At 41.4% G+C, this 12,634-nt stretch overlaps 1 protein-coding gene across 1 annotated transcript in view; it reads right to left on the reverse strand.

Moving 5' to 3' along the window:
* C6 (complement C6) overlaps window positions 1-12,634 on the reverse strand; it is a 76,945-nt gene that overhangs the window by 25,781 nt on the left and 38,530 nt on the right. Inside the window, exons 9-13 of the mRNA XM_038324323.2 lie at window positions 11,214-11,339; window positions 3,556-3,722; window positions 2,123-2,348; window positions 811-982; window positions 441-552 (exon numbers count right to left, since the gene is read on the reverse strand). Coding sequence (XP_038180251.1) covers window positions 441-552; window positions 811-982; window positions 2,123-2,348; window positions 3,556-3,722; window positions 11,214-11,339 — 803 coding nt within the window. The remainder of the gene's footprint in view (window positions 1-440; window positions 553-810; window positions 983-2,122; window positions 2,349-3,555; window positions 3,723-11,213; window positions 11,340-12,634) is intronic.

Genomic DNA, 12,634 nt, shown 5'->3' on the forward strand with positions numbered 1-12,634 from the left:
GATCTCTAACCTAAAAGGACAATACAGACTCAAAACCCACAGCGGTTATATACAAATCTTCTTTATCTCTCAGATAATCTACCTCAGATGACTGGTGCTAGTTTTCTCAGATGCAGAAGTAAACAGGCAGATCTCAGTTGCAGACTGTTAGAGTCCTCCAAGCCTACCCTGTGCTGAAGCTCCCTTCTCTACTCACTGTCTACCGCTTTCTTATGACCTGAGTGGTACGGACAACATCACTTGACTAACAAGCAGGCATGCAGAGACCTCCAGGGACATCATGATAAAAGGGTGTGCCAGCATTTCTTGGCTATTCCTTTGCACTTTTGAGACAGCGTATTCTTAAAGTGGGAAAATAATAATTCCCATGGAAAGAAAACCCATGCATTTCAAGTTCTCCTTTTGAACCTCAAGCCAAAAGTTATGGTTAAGATACCTACCCAGATAAACCCATTTTCCGGGAGAGCTGGCGGAGGACACCCAGAATCTGCCTCTCTCTCAGGAAGGTCTACTTCTCTCATGTCTTCATTGTCGCTGATGCATGGTTGCCCACTAAAAGGGAAAAATAAATGTGTGCGTGTGTGCACATACATAGGCATGCATATATTAAAGCAAAATATAAATATATATTTATTATATTCAGATACTGACTAAATAGAGAGAACTCCCTGCTTAGCGAACTAAGGGTAGCAGCAGATTTGGCGCTTTACTCGTCCATTACGTAGGCACCTCTAAAATTCTAAGTGATTTTTTTATTAACAGTAGCAGGCGCTAACCAGTGATCCTTGGTTCCCTGGCACCCAGCCTTACACGTTTTCCATTATGGAGAATGTGCAGTCTTCCTCTTGCTGCTGCTCGCCTTGGCAGCGTTGCCCTCCTCGCTGGGGGGCAGGGTTATTGCACTCCCGGGTTCTCGATCTCGTGTAAGCAGCATTGCACGTGCTCCAGGAAGACCAGCAGCTCCAGTTCCCATCCACTGCGTCTGGAACAGAGAAGACCCACCGCCACCCTACTGTGAAAAGTTTGGGCTTTGAAACGAGAAGGCCTAGTTTCCTCACATGTGACATGCTTTGTGGGATGCTACAGCTTTACAGTGAGGATTGCAAGAAGTTACTCATGGAAGGGGTCTGATACATTGTTTGATTACTTTTCTATAGACAGAAGTTTCCTGTCCTGATTGCCTGGTCCCAAATAACCAATCTGAGTCTTCATATTGATCATAAGTGCTCAGTCAATATCTCAGTCTTACCTTTATAAGTATTAGAACATGTCCTCACGCCTAGGTCTCTCCCTCTTCTGAAGAAAATCTGAGTTAATGTATTTAGCCATTATGAAAACCTTGCTTGTGACCTAATTTATTCCTTTCTGTACATCCTGCTTATACATTATAATACACATAATAATATAATTCTCCAGGAACAGCATGTGGTGGTTTGAATGATAAATGTGCTCCATAGTTTCTGACATTTGAATATTTGATCCCTGGTTGCTATCCATGTTTTGGGGAGGCTGAGGAGGTGTAGCCTTGCTGGAGACAATGTTTTGTTGGGGTTGGGTTTCAAAAGCTGTGTGCTGTTTCCAGTGTTCCCTCTCCCCTTTCTGTTTGTGGTTCTAGATGTAAGGTCTCAGCTCTTGCTCTAGAGACCCGCCACCCAATACTACCAGTGCTCCCCAACATCCCAACCCTCCGGAGCTGTAAGCCCCACATAAACCCTTTCTTCTATCAGTTGTCTTGTTCATGTCATTTTGTCACAATGGTAAAAGAGTAACAAAGATACCATATCATGTATTAATTTTATGATGTCTTGTAAGCAGTATACTATGAATTCTTTATAATGTTTAAACACACCCACGTACTTTAACCTTCAACTAATAGTAGAATTAGTTTCATCTTATGGATGAGGACGTTGTAGCTTGGACAGGTTACATAAATTTCCCAGTGTCATGCAGCTCATAGGTTACAGCAGAGCCCAGCGTTGTTTACCTTTGGGAATCTTATTTTTGGAGGCTTGTTTATAAGGTAGAGGCTTCTAGTGAGTTTCATTTTGCTTAAATTCGTCAGCCTAGAATATATTTCTGAGTGGGAAAGGCACCGACCTCACAATCAATCCCTGACACTCACCAGACTTGTAATCCGGAGATCGCTTCTCACAGTTCTCGCCGTAGGTGCCACTCTGGCACACACACAAACATTCTGTGCCTGAGAGCCTGGGGCGGCCATTGTTAGGACATGGTGCACACTGGCAAGGGTCAAACTTGGCTGCGTATTCTTGAAATGCTTTCCTGAGGTTGTTCCTTTTCGTCACTGCACACGGGATATTTCTGACCAAGTCAGAGATGGGGGCAAGCTAAGAACACGTAACAGAGAGAGATGGGGTCACTTCCACATGGGCATTATTTTGGCATCTAGCTCTCTTTGAATCAGTGCTTACCAGTAAACCTCCCACCTCCAAGGGATTTTTAGAGGATCTAGTATAGATATCTATTGAGCCAGGAGAGAAAAAAAGCCCAGTGCCCAAGGGCAGGTGCAAACTGTGTAGAATTAACCATCCCCGAAGGAAACCACATGTTGCTTATTTGGGCTCGTGTCATGTTACTTATTAAGCAACAAAACCTAAGCAGCTAAAATGCTGAGATAGGGCACCAGGAATTACTGATGCTCATTTGTGCTCAATTGTTACCTCATTAACTTTGACTCAGGCAAGGAGATCTGGAGGATGAGGAGTTTGTTCATCGCTGGCTAAGGGTGGACACTGGCTTTTGTTGGAGTCAGTTGAGAAAATGCACCATGGGAGGGAAAGGAGAGGTGAACTTGCCATTCACATGAATGGGAGGATTGTAGGAACAACACAGGTAATGGCAACAAAAGGAAAAATGTGCTTACTCTATAAACTTTCCTAATTGCCCAAAGAAACAACCATCTAGTATAGTGCTGACTTTGTTCCTACCATAAATCTGTGGAGCGCATGTATTTTTTCTGCATCATGTAAATAATCCCACGTATATAATGAGTCAACTGTTCTATCTCTATTTAAGTGAACCAGCCTAATAGCTTTGGGGAGCCTTTTAAAAGGTAGTTATGCCATAGGCAAACCTGACTCTATGTGACAGTATCATGCAAAACTCTTTTTTTGTCTAATAGCAACAAACACAAGACTGAAAAATCAAATCGATGGTGATGGGAACTGGAAATCGAATGGATCTAAAATTCTCTTAATGTGTTCACAAAGTAGAGTCTCACAAAAAAAATCACAAAAATGGAAATCACTGTTTCACAGGGAGATGAAGCGTGCTACTCCAGGGCAAGTGTGAGCGATCTTATTCACTAATTCCCCCCTCAGTGTGTCGTGCACAGCTACAGTTCTAAATACGGTGCTAGAATGCTCATTTCAAAGTTAAAAGCAATAGATGTTCAATTGAACATTTTTTTTTAAAAAAGTTTCTATTAAAAACAGGTGTTTTTTTCTGATACATATGAAAGAGAATTGTGTGGTGTGCAGCACGGACTGGGGGTGAAGTGCTGTACCCCCTTACCTTTAATATTATCAGTCTCACCTCAAAATCAATCACAGTGGGGTTTTCCTTCACTGATTCTAACCACTCAGAGTAGACTTCCGCCTGGGGACCAGAGCTCCCCTTCTCCCACGCCAAGGCTGCTGCTTGCCGACTCCTCCCACCCTGGACCAGGGATATGGATTTTTCTGCTCCCTGCAAGAAGGAACCTGCAAGATAGTCAAGAAAATGATCCATGCAATTGTAGTGCAAATTCATACTTTAAAGACAAGGCAGGTAGTGCCAATGAGTAAGTGCAGAGAGAGAATAAAGAACACCCTTATCCCTACAGGGAGGTAATAATACTGATTACAGTAACAGTGCCAATGGTGCCATTAGTCTGCAGAGGGCACACTCCAGGCTCCTCACACTTGTTATCTTACACAATTCTCTCAACAGTCCTAAGTAGATATTAGCGTCACTGCAGATCCTGAAACTGCAAGCAATTTGTTTGGAAACACGTAGTTAGCAACAGGTAGCTGTGGCATGGAAATGCACCCTATTCTCCAATTGTTTTGCTCCTGACTATTTGAAGCCAACTTTCCAGCTTTGGATTTATAGTTCTCTAAGTTTGAGATCCATGGAATGACACAAATCGTGTTCTTTTGCTGACTGCTTGAAACTTTCAAACACAGGCAGAGAGAGAGAGAGAGAGAGAGAGAGAGAGAGAGAGAGAGAGAGAGAGAGAGAGAGAGAGAGAGAGAGGATAGAATTTGTTTTTAAATTTACAACCTCAGGCATGAATAGGAGACAAAACTGAGCAGAATCACAGCCCGTGATCTGGGTGAGAGTCAGCCCCATCCCTCGGTACTAACTTTCGGTAAGGCTTAACCACGCCATTACTGTTCAGAAATTCTCAAGTGAGTTGGTGTCAAACAGGGGAAGTACTCTTGCGTGAAGAAAGAAATCTCATCATTTTCAAAGGGAGCACATAAAAAAATACTTAGATGCTTTGTATTTATTTCTGTAGAACAACAGGGTAGGGGAGAGGGAGGATAAAACAGTATGGTTATCAACCTTATGTTGATGTTGTTATATTGACAGATAGGACAGTGACTTGTCATGAAGCTAATATTCAGACTGATGCCATATATTGCACAAACAGATTGCAGTAAAAGTTATATATGCTGGGCATGGAGTCTTAAGAAGGGAAAATCATTAATAGAATACTATTAACTGATTTTAACAGAATTCAGAACTCAATTTTCATATACCCAGGGTCCTCTTCTCACTAGGCAAGCATTCTACCACCAAGTTATATCCCTATCAACTTTGTACTGTTTGTCACATGGTCAACTACAGCATCGAACTGGCTAACACAAACTCAGTGTTAAACATAGGGTGGATTTTGTTCTTCTCACATAATGTGGATTCTCAAGATACACAAATAAAACTATGATAATTTCTATTTTGTGTGTGAGAAATTGTATACAAGGAAAGATTAAGCTTTTGATGTTGGTCACATAGTGAATCCATTTTGGGAACAAAATTAGAATTCGGGCAGTGAGCCCTGTAGGGGTGAAAGTTATTCAATGCCTCAGGATGTCTCAACTAGAAAAGCATCCTTTTGACTTCCCTGATTTTATTTTTTAACACCCTCACCCTTCTGTTGTCTTGCAGAAAGTAAGGCCCAATACTAAGTCTGTGAATTTTTGGTAATGTTTGTCTTTGTTTATTTGGGGTGGGGGAAGCACAGCTTACTGGAAATGCAGAATCTCTTTATAGTTTCAAGAACTCAGAAAAAAATCCTTAACCTTGTTACAGTTTTCAGGTGTAAATGTGTACATTTACACAATGGATTACTACTCATTGGTAAAAAAAAAAAAATGACATCGTGAAATTTGCATGCAAATGGATGGAACTGGAAAAAAATCATCCTGAGTGAGGTAACCAAGACCCAGATAGACAAGCATGGTATGCACTCACTCATAAGAGGATATTAGATGTAAAGAAAGGATAACCAGCATATAGTCAACAATCCCAGAGAAGCTAGGAAACAAAGAGAACCCTAAGAAAGACATACATGGATTCCTCTGAGAAGGAGAAATAGACATGACCTCCTGAGAAAAATTGGGAGTGTATGTGTGGGGGAGAAGGGAGGGTGAAGGGCAGGTGGAGGGGAGAAGGGGAGGGAAGAGGAGAACATGAGGGAACAGGATGCTAAAGAACGGGGAAGGACAGAGAGGAAGAGAAAGGAAAGAGATACCTTGAATAGAGGGAGCCATTAAGGGGCTAGCAAGAAACATGGCACTAAGGAAATTCCCAGGAATCCTCAAGGATGACCCCAGCTAAGACTTTAAGCAACAGTGGAGAGGATGCCTAAACTGGCCTTCCCAGTAATCAAATTGATGACTACCTTAATTGTCAACATAGAACATTTCCCCAGCAATTGATGGAAGCAGATGCAGAGATCCGCAGTGAAGCCCTGGGTTGAGCTTCTGGAGATCAGTCCAAGACAGGGAGGACTGATAATATGAGCAAAGGGGTCAAAACCATGATGGCGATACCCACAGAAACAACTGACCTGACCTAGTGAGAGTTCACTGACTTTGGGCTGATAGCAAGGGAACCTATGCAGGACCAAACTAGGCCCACTGAATGGAGATAGTTGTGAGGCTTGGGCAGTCTGTGGAGCCATTGGCGTCTTGGAGCACATTCTCTTTGGAGGGATACCTTGCCTGGCCCAGACATAGAGGGGAGGGCCTTGGTCCTGCTTCGAAATGATGTGTCAGACCTTGTTGACTCCCCACGGGAAGCCTTACCCTTTCTGAGGAGTGGATGGTGGAGTGGGGTGGGGGAGGGTGGCACAGGAAGAGGAGAGGGGGTGAGAAAGGGGTTAGCCATGTAAAATGATAAAATGATGTCTATCATCTATAGACATCATCTTGATTGTAAGTGGGTTAGTATGAGTCTTTACTAGGATTGCATCCAAATATTTTACCTGGGCATGCAAGTTCTGTTGAATTTCTACCAAAGCTATTTTCAAAAGTCATCTTTATATTACAAACTTACGCTTAAGTCAAATTGACGTACTTACTAGTTTGTGTATATTTATTCTCTGTCTCTCTGTGCTTTTGTTCCCGGATCTACAAATTGGAGGTCTTAATGAGATCTGTCTCACAGGCCAGCCATGGTTAGTCTCTGCTAGGGTTGAGATGAATCATATTATGGCTAGGGTTTAGACATTGGAAAAGATCAGTTCACATGTACAAGAAAATAGGGCCTGGGATATAATACGGACTTGATCAATGTTGAATCCTAACTCTCCTTCCCTTCCTTTCCTCCCACATTCTCTTTCTGCCTTCATGTGTTTACTGAAGTGCTCTATTAAGCATTTGCAGTGCCCTACATACAGAGAACATAGAGACTATGACAACATCCTAGGTTTTCTTAAGAGGTAGTGAAGAAAATATGAAGTAACAGAACGCAGTATGCTGAATGCTGTGATATCAAGAATAGCTTGCCGAGTGAACCAATAGGAAGGCACCTGACCTTAATTATAATGATGGAGGGGGGACATGGGGAAGGCATCCTAGACTGCCTATCAAAAATTACAATTTCAAGATTTGGTGGCCTCAAAATAGAAATCGCATTGTTAGCATAGGAAACGTTTAAATTCAGAAATGCTCCTCATTGCCTTTCCCCAATATTTTCGCACACTAAGTGATTCTGTTCTCATCGCCTTACTGGAGCCAGTGTCTTCCATCTTGAGTTCTATACGTACTCGCCGGGTTAGACTCCTGAAAATAATTACTTTGCTTGTGTTCCTAAACTCCATTCTCCCCATTCCTGTCCCACTTCAAGCTTTGCATATGAGCAGCCCCGGGTCAGAGAAGAGAGGAAAAAGAGGCAAACCTTTTCTTTTGAACTCTCAAGTGCACTTTTATAAATCCAGTGGGTAATCATAGATTGGAAGGCCATAATTTTTACTGTGTAGGACCAGTCTCCTGAGAGATAAAAGTAATTGTCCAGCTTTTAATGTCTGAATTTAAATATCAAAAACCAAGCCTCCTGTGTCTCAGAAGAGGAAATTAAAATATTAATTATAAAATGAAAAAATATTCAATGACTTGGGCCATTTTCCTTTCAAAAAGAGAAAAAGGTTTTGAGCAGCAGGATGAATGGGGATTTAGATTTGATAAATTCCACAGTGGAAAATGAGGGTTTTATTACTTTGAGTTGAGCTTTGGAGGGCTTGCTGGTGTAAGAGAAATTTGATAGAAGAAAAATTTACATCTAGTATGTTTCTAGTACTAACATATAAATGGATATTTTTAACTAACATGGCACACAAGTTAGTGCTGATTAAAATAACAATTAACAATTGTCTATTAATTATTACAGTAAAAACACTTGTATTTGTTTCTCATCTTTATTCCTCATGAGACTGCAAAGTTCAGATCTGGGAGTTTCTACGATTGTACTTCTGTGTGATTGGAGCAGAATGAGCAGCAATCAATCAAGGAAGATGAAGAATTTCATATAAAGTAGAAGTTATTTATAGTTCCAAGGCGTATGAGAGAACGTGAGTTGTTTGGACGATTGGAAAAGTTTAGCTCTGCAGAGAAAGAGGCCAAGTCTTAGCCTCAAGTCCAGGTGGGCCCACGACACCCTTGCCTCTGGTTTAAAGATGCTCTCAAGCCTATTCTGTTCTCCCTTTGGGGTTAAGGTCTTTATGGCCTCTTAAAGCTACATTTCTTTTCAGCCAGTTCAGTTTGATTTATTTCAGAACTATGGATGGTTGGGGACCCAGGCTTCATTCCTTGTGACAGCCTCTCGGGATAACATTCTGAAAAATGAGTCTAACTGTCCTTACACCTTTCTGGAAAAGAAAAAGCAGCCATTTGCTTTCTCCCCCAGTTCTACAGAGAGGGAATGACCTTTGTAGCTCAAACCCCAATTAAGGTTGATATAGAAAGAATTTTGGTTTTCTCTGTATTTTCTCTCCCTCTAACTTGTTTTTCAAGCAACGATATGGCTCACTGTTGAAGGTCACTCGAGTCTCTGTTATTGTGGACAACTCTTATTAGAATGTAGGATTCTGTGTAATTCTCAGACAATAATTGTGAGACAAAGAAACTAATAAGAAACAGCCTTTAAAAATCCAGTAGCCACAAAGTCTGCCTCAGTCCTACAGCAACAACAATAAAAACTTTTTGGTTTGTATCCAATCCAATCCCCTTTAAAAAGTTATCCTTCTAGCCACAAAGAAACCCGACTGTCATCCCTCATCAAAGAAGCTTACTTTTGCAACCAACAGAGGCTATTAGGTAGATCTACAATTGGCCAAAAAAGAAGAGAGTAAATGAACATGGCTGACCAGTTCCAACTAGTACATCTAATGTAATCCTGTACTAGGGCTGAGGGGATACTGGCGAAGAGGGGTCAGAAAGGTTGTGAAATCCAGAGTCACTGCCGCTGTATAGCATCTCCTCCATGTCAGGGAAGTTGGACCCGTAAAAATCTCAGTATGGTTGCTGAAACAAGACCTTATAATGACTATATTTGTCAACATGCCAGGTGGCTGGGAGATTTCACAAGGCTCCACCTCTAGATGAAGAACTACAGGCAATCAGTGGCTGCTGAGAGGGGAGAATGTTTTCTTTAGGGATGAGCATCCTCCTATGTTATACGATCCCAAGGAGTTAGCACTAAAGGTATGTCTCTATGTGCAACACTATATGGACTCAGTAGGTTTTATGTAGACACACACATATACAAGTAAACATATATGTGTGTAAATATGTATTAACAGTTATAGAAGAGATCATAAATATGAGAGAGTGTAGAGGAGGGGCATGAGAGGAGTTGGAGGGGATATAAGAAGGAGTAGAAATATTGTAAATAAAATACTCATGCATGAAATTCTAAAACAAAACCAAAGAATTAAAACAAAACAGAACTTTATAGTTTAACTAAATGAACAGGTGATTTAATTTGTTTCATTAGGTCACAAATGTAATCTAGATACCCCAACAAGGAATCAGATCAAACAAACCAGTAAACATTTTACCTTGGCAATGAGAGATAATCATGATCAAACCACTAATGATGAATCAATAATGATTTCAGAAAAATTTCAGATATAAGAGTAGAAATAGACAGAATCAAAATAAGCATACACTGTGCACAGTATTCTAGTCTGTACTCTTCCCACTCAGGAAGAAGAAGGAGGAGGGTAATGAGTTATAGGATGGTCTGAGCTTCATAGTGAAACCCTCTCTCAAAGCAAAAAACAAAAATGGAGTCTTTTGTGTCAGTCTTTCAAAAAAGAACTAAAGCCAAGGGGTTTTGGGAAAACGGTTTCACACGTGGTTACCCGACACTAACGGAATGCCTTCGATCTTGGCTCCTATTTCTATTCTGTTTGTAATATTTGTTTCAGGCATAGAGGTGTTTAAACTGTTCACATTAAGTTATAAGTGCGTGCGTGTGTGTGTTTGTGTTCCTACATGCCCAAGTATGCTGGAGGATTGCCTCACTGTTAACGAGCGGTGGGGACAATCAGCCAGTTTGCACAGTGTCAGAATGCCATCTATTATTATACATTAAGGATCTTGTAAATATGAGATAATGGGAGTTAATGAGGAACAAGACCACAAGGGGAACTTTTATATCTGGTGTCATAAAGATGCTTCTGTAAGATGGAATGTTATAAAAAGGAATCAGTACACACTTGTTTTTAATACCACACTGTTAATGATTGGTGTGTTCTGAGTTAAGCTCCCTACCCTACCTTTCAGCCCAGATACCCCTGCTGGAATCCTTGCCTCAATCAGGCACACACTAATTAAGCTCAGTGTTCCAAGAAGGGCCTGAGTGCAGACATTCAGAGAATAGGGGACTGGTGGAAGGAATGATAACAGCAGACATGCGTGACAAGTCTCAGAAATGTGGATGGCCATGACCAGAGGGGTGGGACTGAAATCTGGCATGGGGGACATATTTTGTGGCTGTCATATCCATTTCCCTTATCCTTATAAACTCTGCTAATCAGAGACATAAGGTAGTTTCCAAAAGCATGCTAGTCTTTTCCCTTTTTAGATCTCAGGTCTGAATAAACCAAAGCTTAAAGATTCAGCTCCTGTTTCTGCAGGTGTACCTTTGTGGTGGCAGGTGGCAAGAATTCCAGGATTCTGATAGCACGTCTATGGTTTTAATGGTTGGTTACCTACTTATCTTTGCTTTCTAAGTTTCTTAGTGGAGATGTCTGGTTTATACTCATGTTTACTTTTCAACGCCTGATAAGAACTCTGAGAAAAAGTTCTGTCTATGGGAAAATTCAGTGTACTGTTCGTTGAATTGAATAGATTTTGAATAAAAAAATCCTTAGCCTTTTCTACTTTTTTTTTAAAGACAGGGTTTCTCTCTGTGTAGTCCTGGAACTTGCTCTGTAGACTAGGTTGGCCTTGAACTCACAGAGATCCGCTTGTGTCTGTCTTACGAGTGCTGGGATTAAAGGCGTGCACCACCACCACCCAGTTTCCTTTTCTCTTTTTAAAGTAGTGTTCATGATATTTTATTTATACCTTCCCTCATGGCACATGGTCTTGGAGCAGACAAATAATACCAATGACATAGTAGTCATGGGCAGTAAGGTTAAATGATGGGCATCCTGGACAAACGACACACTGGACCAACTTCAAAGAGACCGCTGTTACCTTCATATTTTTCAGAGAGCTTATTTGTGAAGCACTGGTGTTCCTTGACTGTGGTCGTGAAGAAGATAAGAATACGTTTCTTTGTTTCATACCAGACACACCTTTTTGTTTCTTCTTCTGTCAATCCTGGGAAATGAAATACAAGCAAAACCCTTGAGAATGCACCATTTAGAATTCAGGGAAGAGGACTGTGTGACTCTGGCAGCTGTTGGGGCTGGATACTGTCATCAGCTCCTATTCTGATCAGCTCTAATAGACAGTTTTGCCTTGAGATTCAGCTCCACACAGGTCCCGAGGAAATTTCAAATGGAAGAGATTCCAATAGTTCCCACCATCTTCAGCCTTGCTACTGGTCCCAGGCAGCACTTGTGAGGCCACTGTAGCCCATCCCAAGGGGTTCTTGTTGTCTCTCCCGGCCTGTCTTTGGGCCACAGTACACAGTGGATACAAGGACTGTCTTTTCTGTGGTGCACTGCTTCTGGGTAGCCCTGCACATCGAGTCTTTTCTCACTATGTGACCCACATTTTGGACTCATACTTGTTGTGATGTGTGAGTCACTTCACTTGCGCACCGTCTCAAGAAAGACTCTTTGTCACATGTCGATCACCCACTGCTCATTTTCATATTTATTTGGGCTTCCTTCCCCTGACTTGGTTACTCCTTTCATCCCTCTTCCTCAAACCTTTTAGTAGGAATTCTAAAGTCCGGACTGAGGAACTTTTCAGACTTTTCATTGGTTGTTTTGTCTCCTTATCTGAATATAAATCTATATTTGATGCCATTTCCCTGTTGGGTTGAGGGAAGCAGTACTACCTAATTTTTGTCTCTTCAGGTTGGGAATTGGAATTAACATCCCCAGTACTAATTTCATTGGGTGACACTCTACTGTCTTATATATCATGTAAAAACTCTGATGCTCAGAGGCTGAAAACATTCCATTAGATGACCTTTATCAATCCCCAACCTTTGCCAATGTCTTATCAACCCTCGGTTATTAAAGTGTTTAACACTTGAATACTCAAATCACTTCTACCACAGTGCCCGTAATCATGCTTACTTACCCGAGACTCTATCTGTGAGGTCAAGGTGGCTCAGAGAGATAGATCTAGCATATCTAAAAGTACAGTGGGCACTACATATCTGAGATAATGTGAAGGAAATTGATACTTCCTGTTTTCTTCCTGGCATTCCAAGACATCTGACTGCACAAGAGATAGGCTGGAATACCAGCTCTTAACCACTTTGAACTCGACAGCTTTCTCGAATTCTGGCACTTACGCTTATAGGTTACAATGCACAGGGACAAGTGTTGTGAGAGCCCGAGGCATACCTCGGATCGGATCTGATGTCAAAGGGAAGAAGTGCATGCACAGATTTTTCAGAGAAGATGTAAGTAGATGTGAAGTAGGTCAGCCTTCTT

Source organism: Arvicola amphibius, chromosome 3 (genome assembly GCF_903992535.2).
Source record: "Arvicola amphibius chromosome 3, mArvAmp1.2, whole genome shotgun sequence".
Taxonomy (NCBI): domain Eukaryota; kingdom Metazoa; phylum Chordata; class Mammalia; order Rodentia; family Cricetidae; genus Arvicola; species Arvicola amphibius.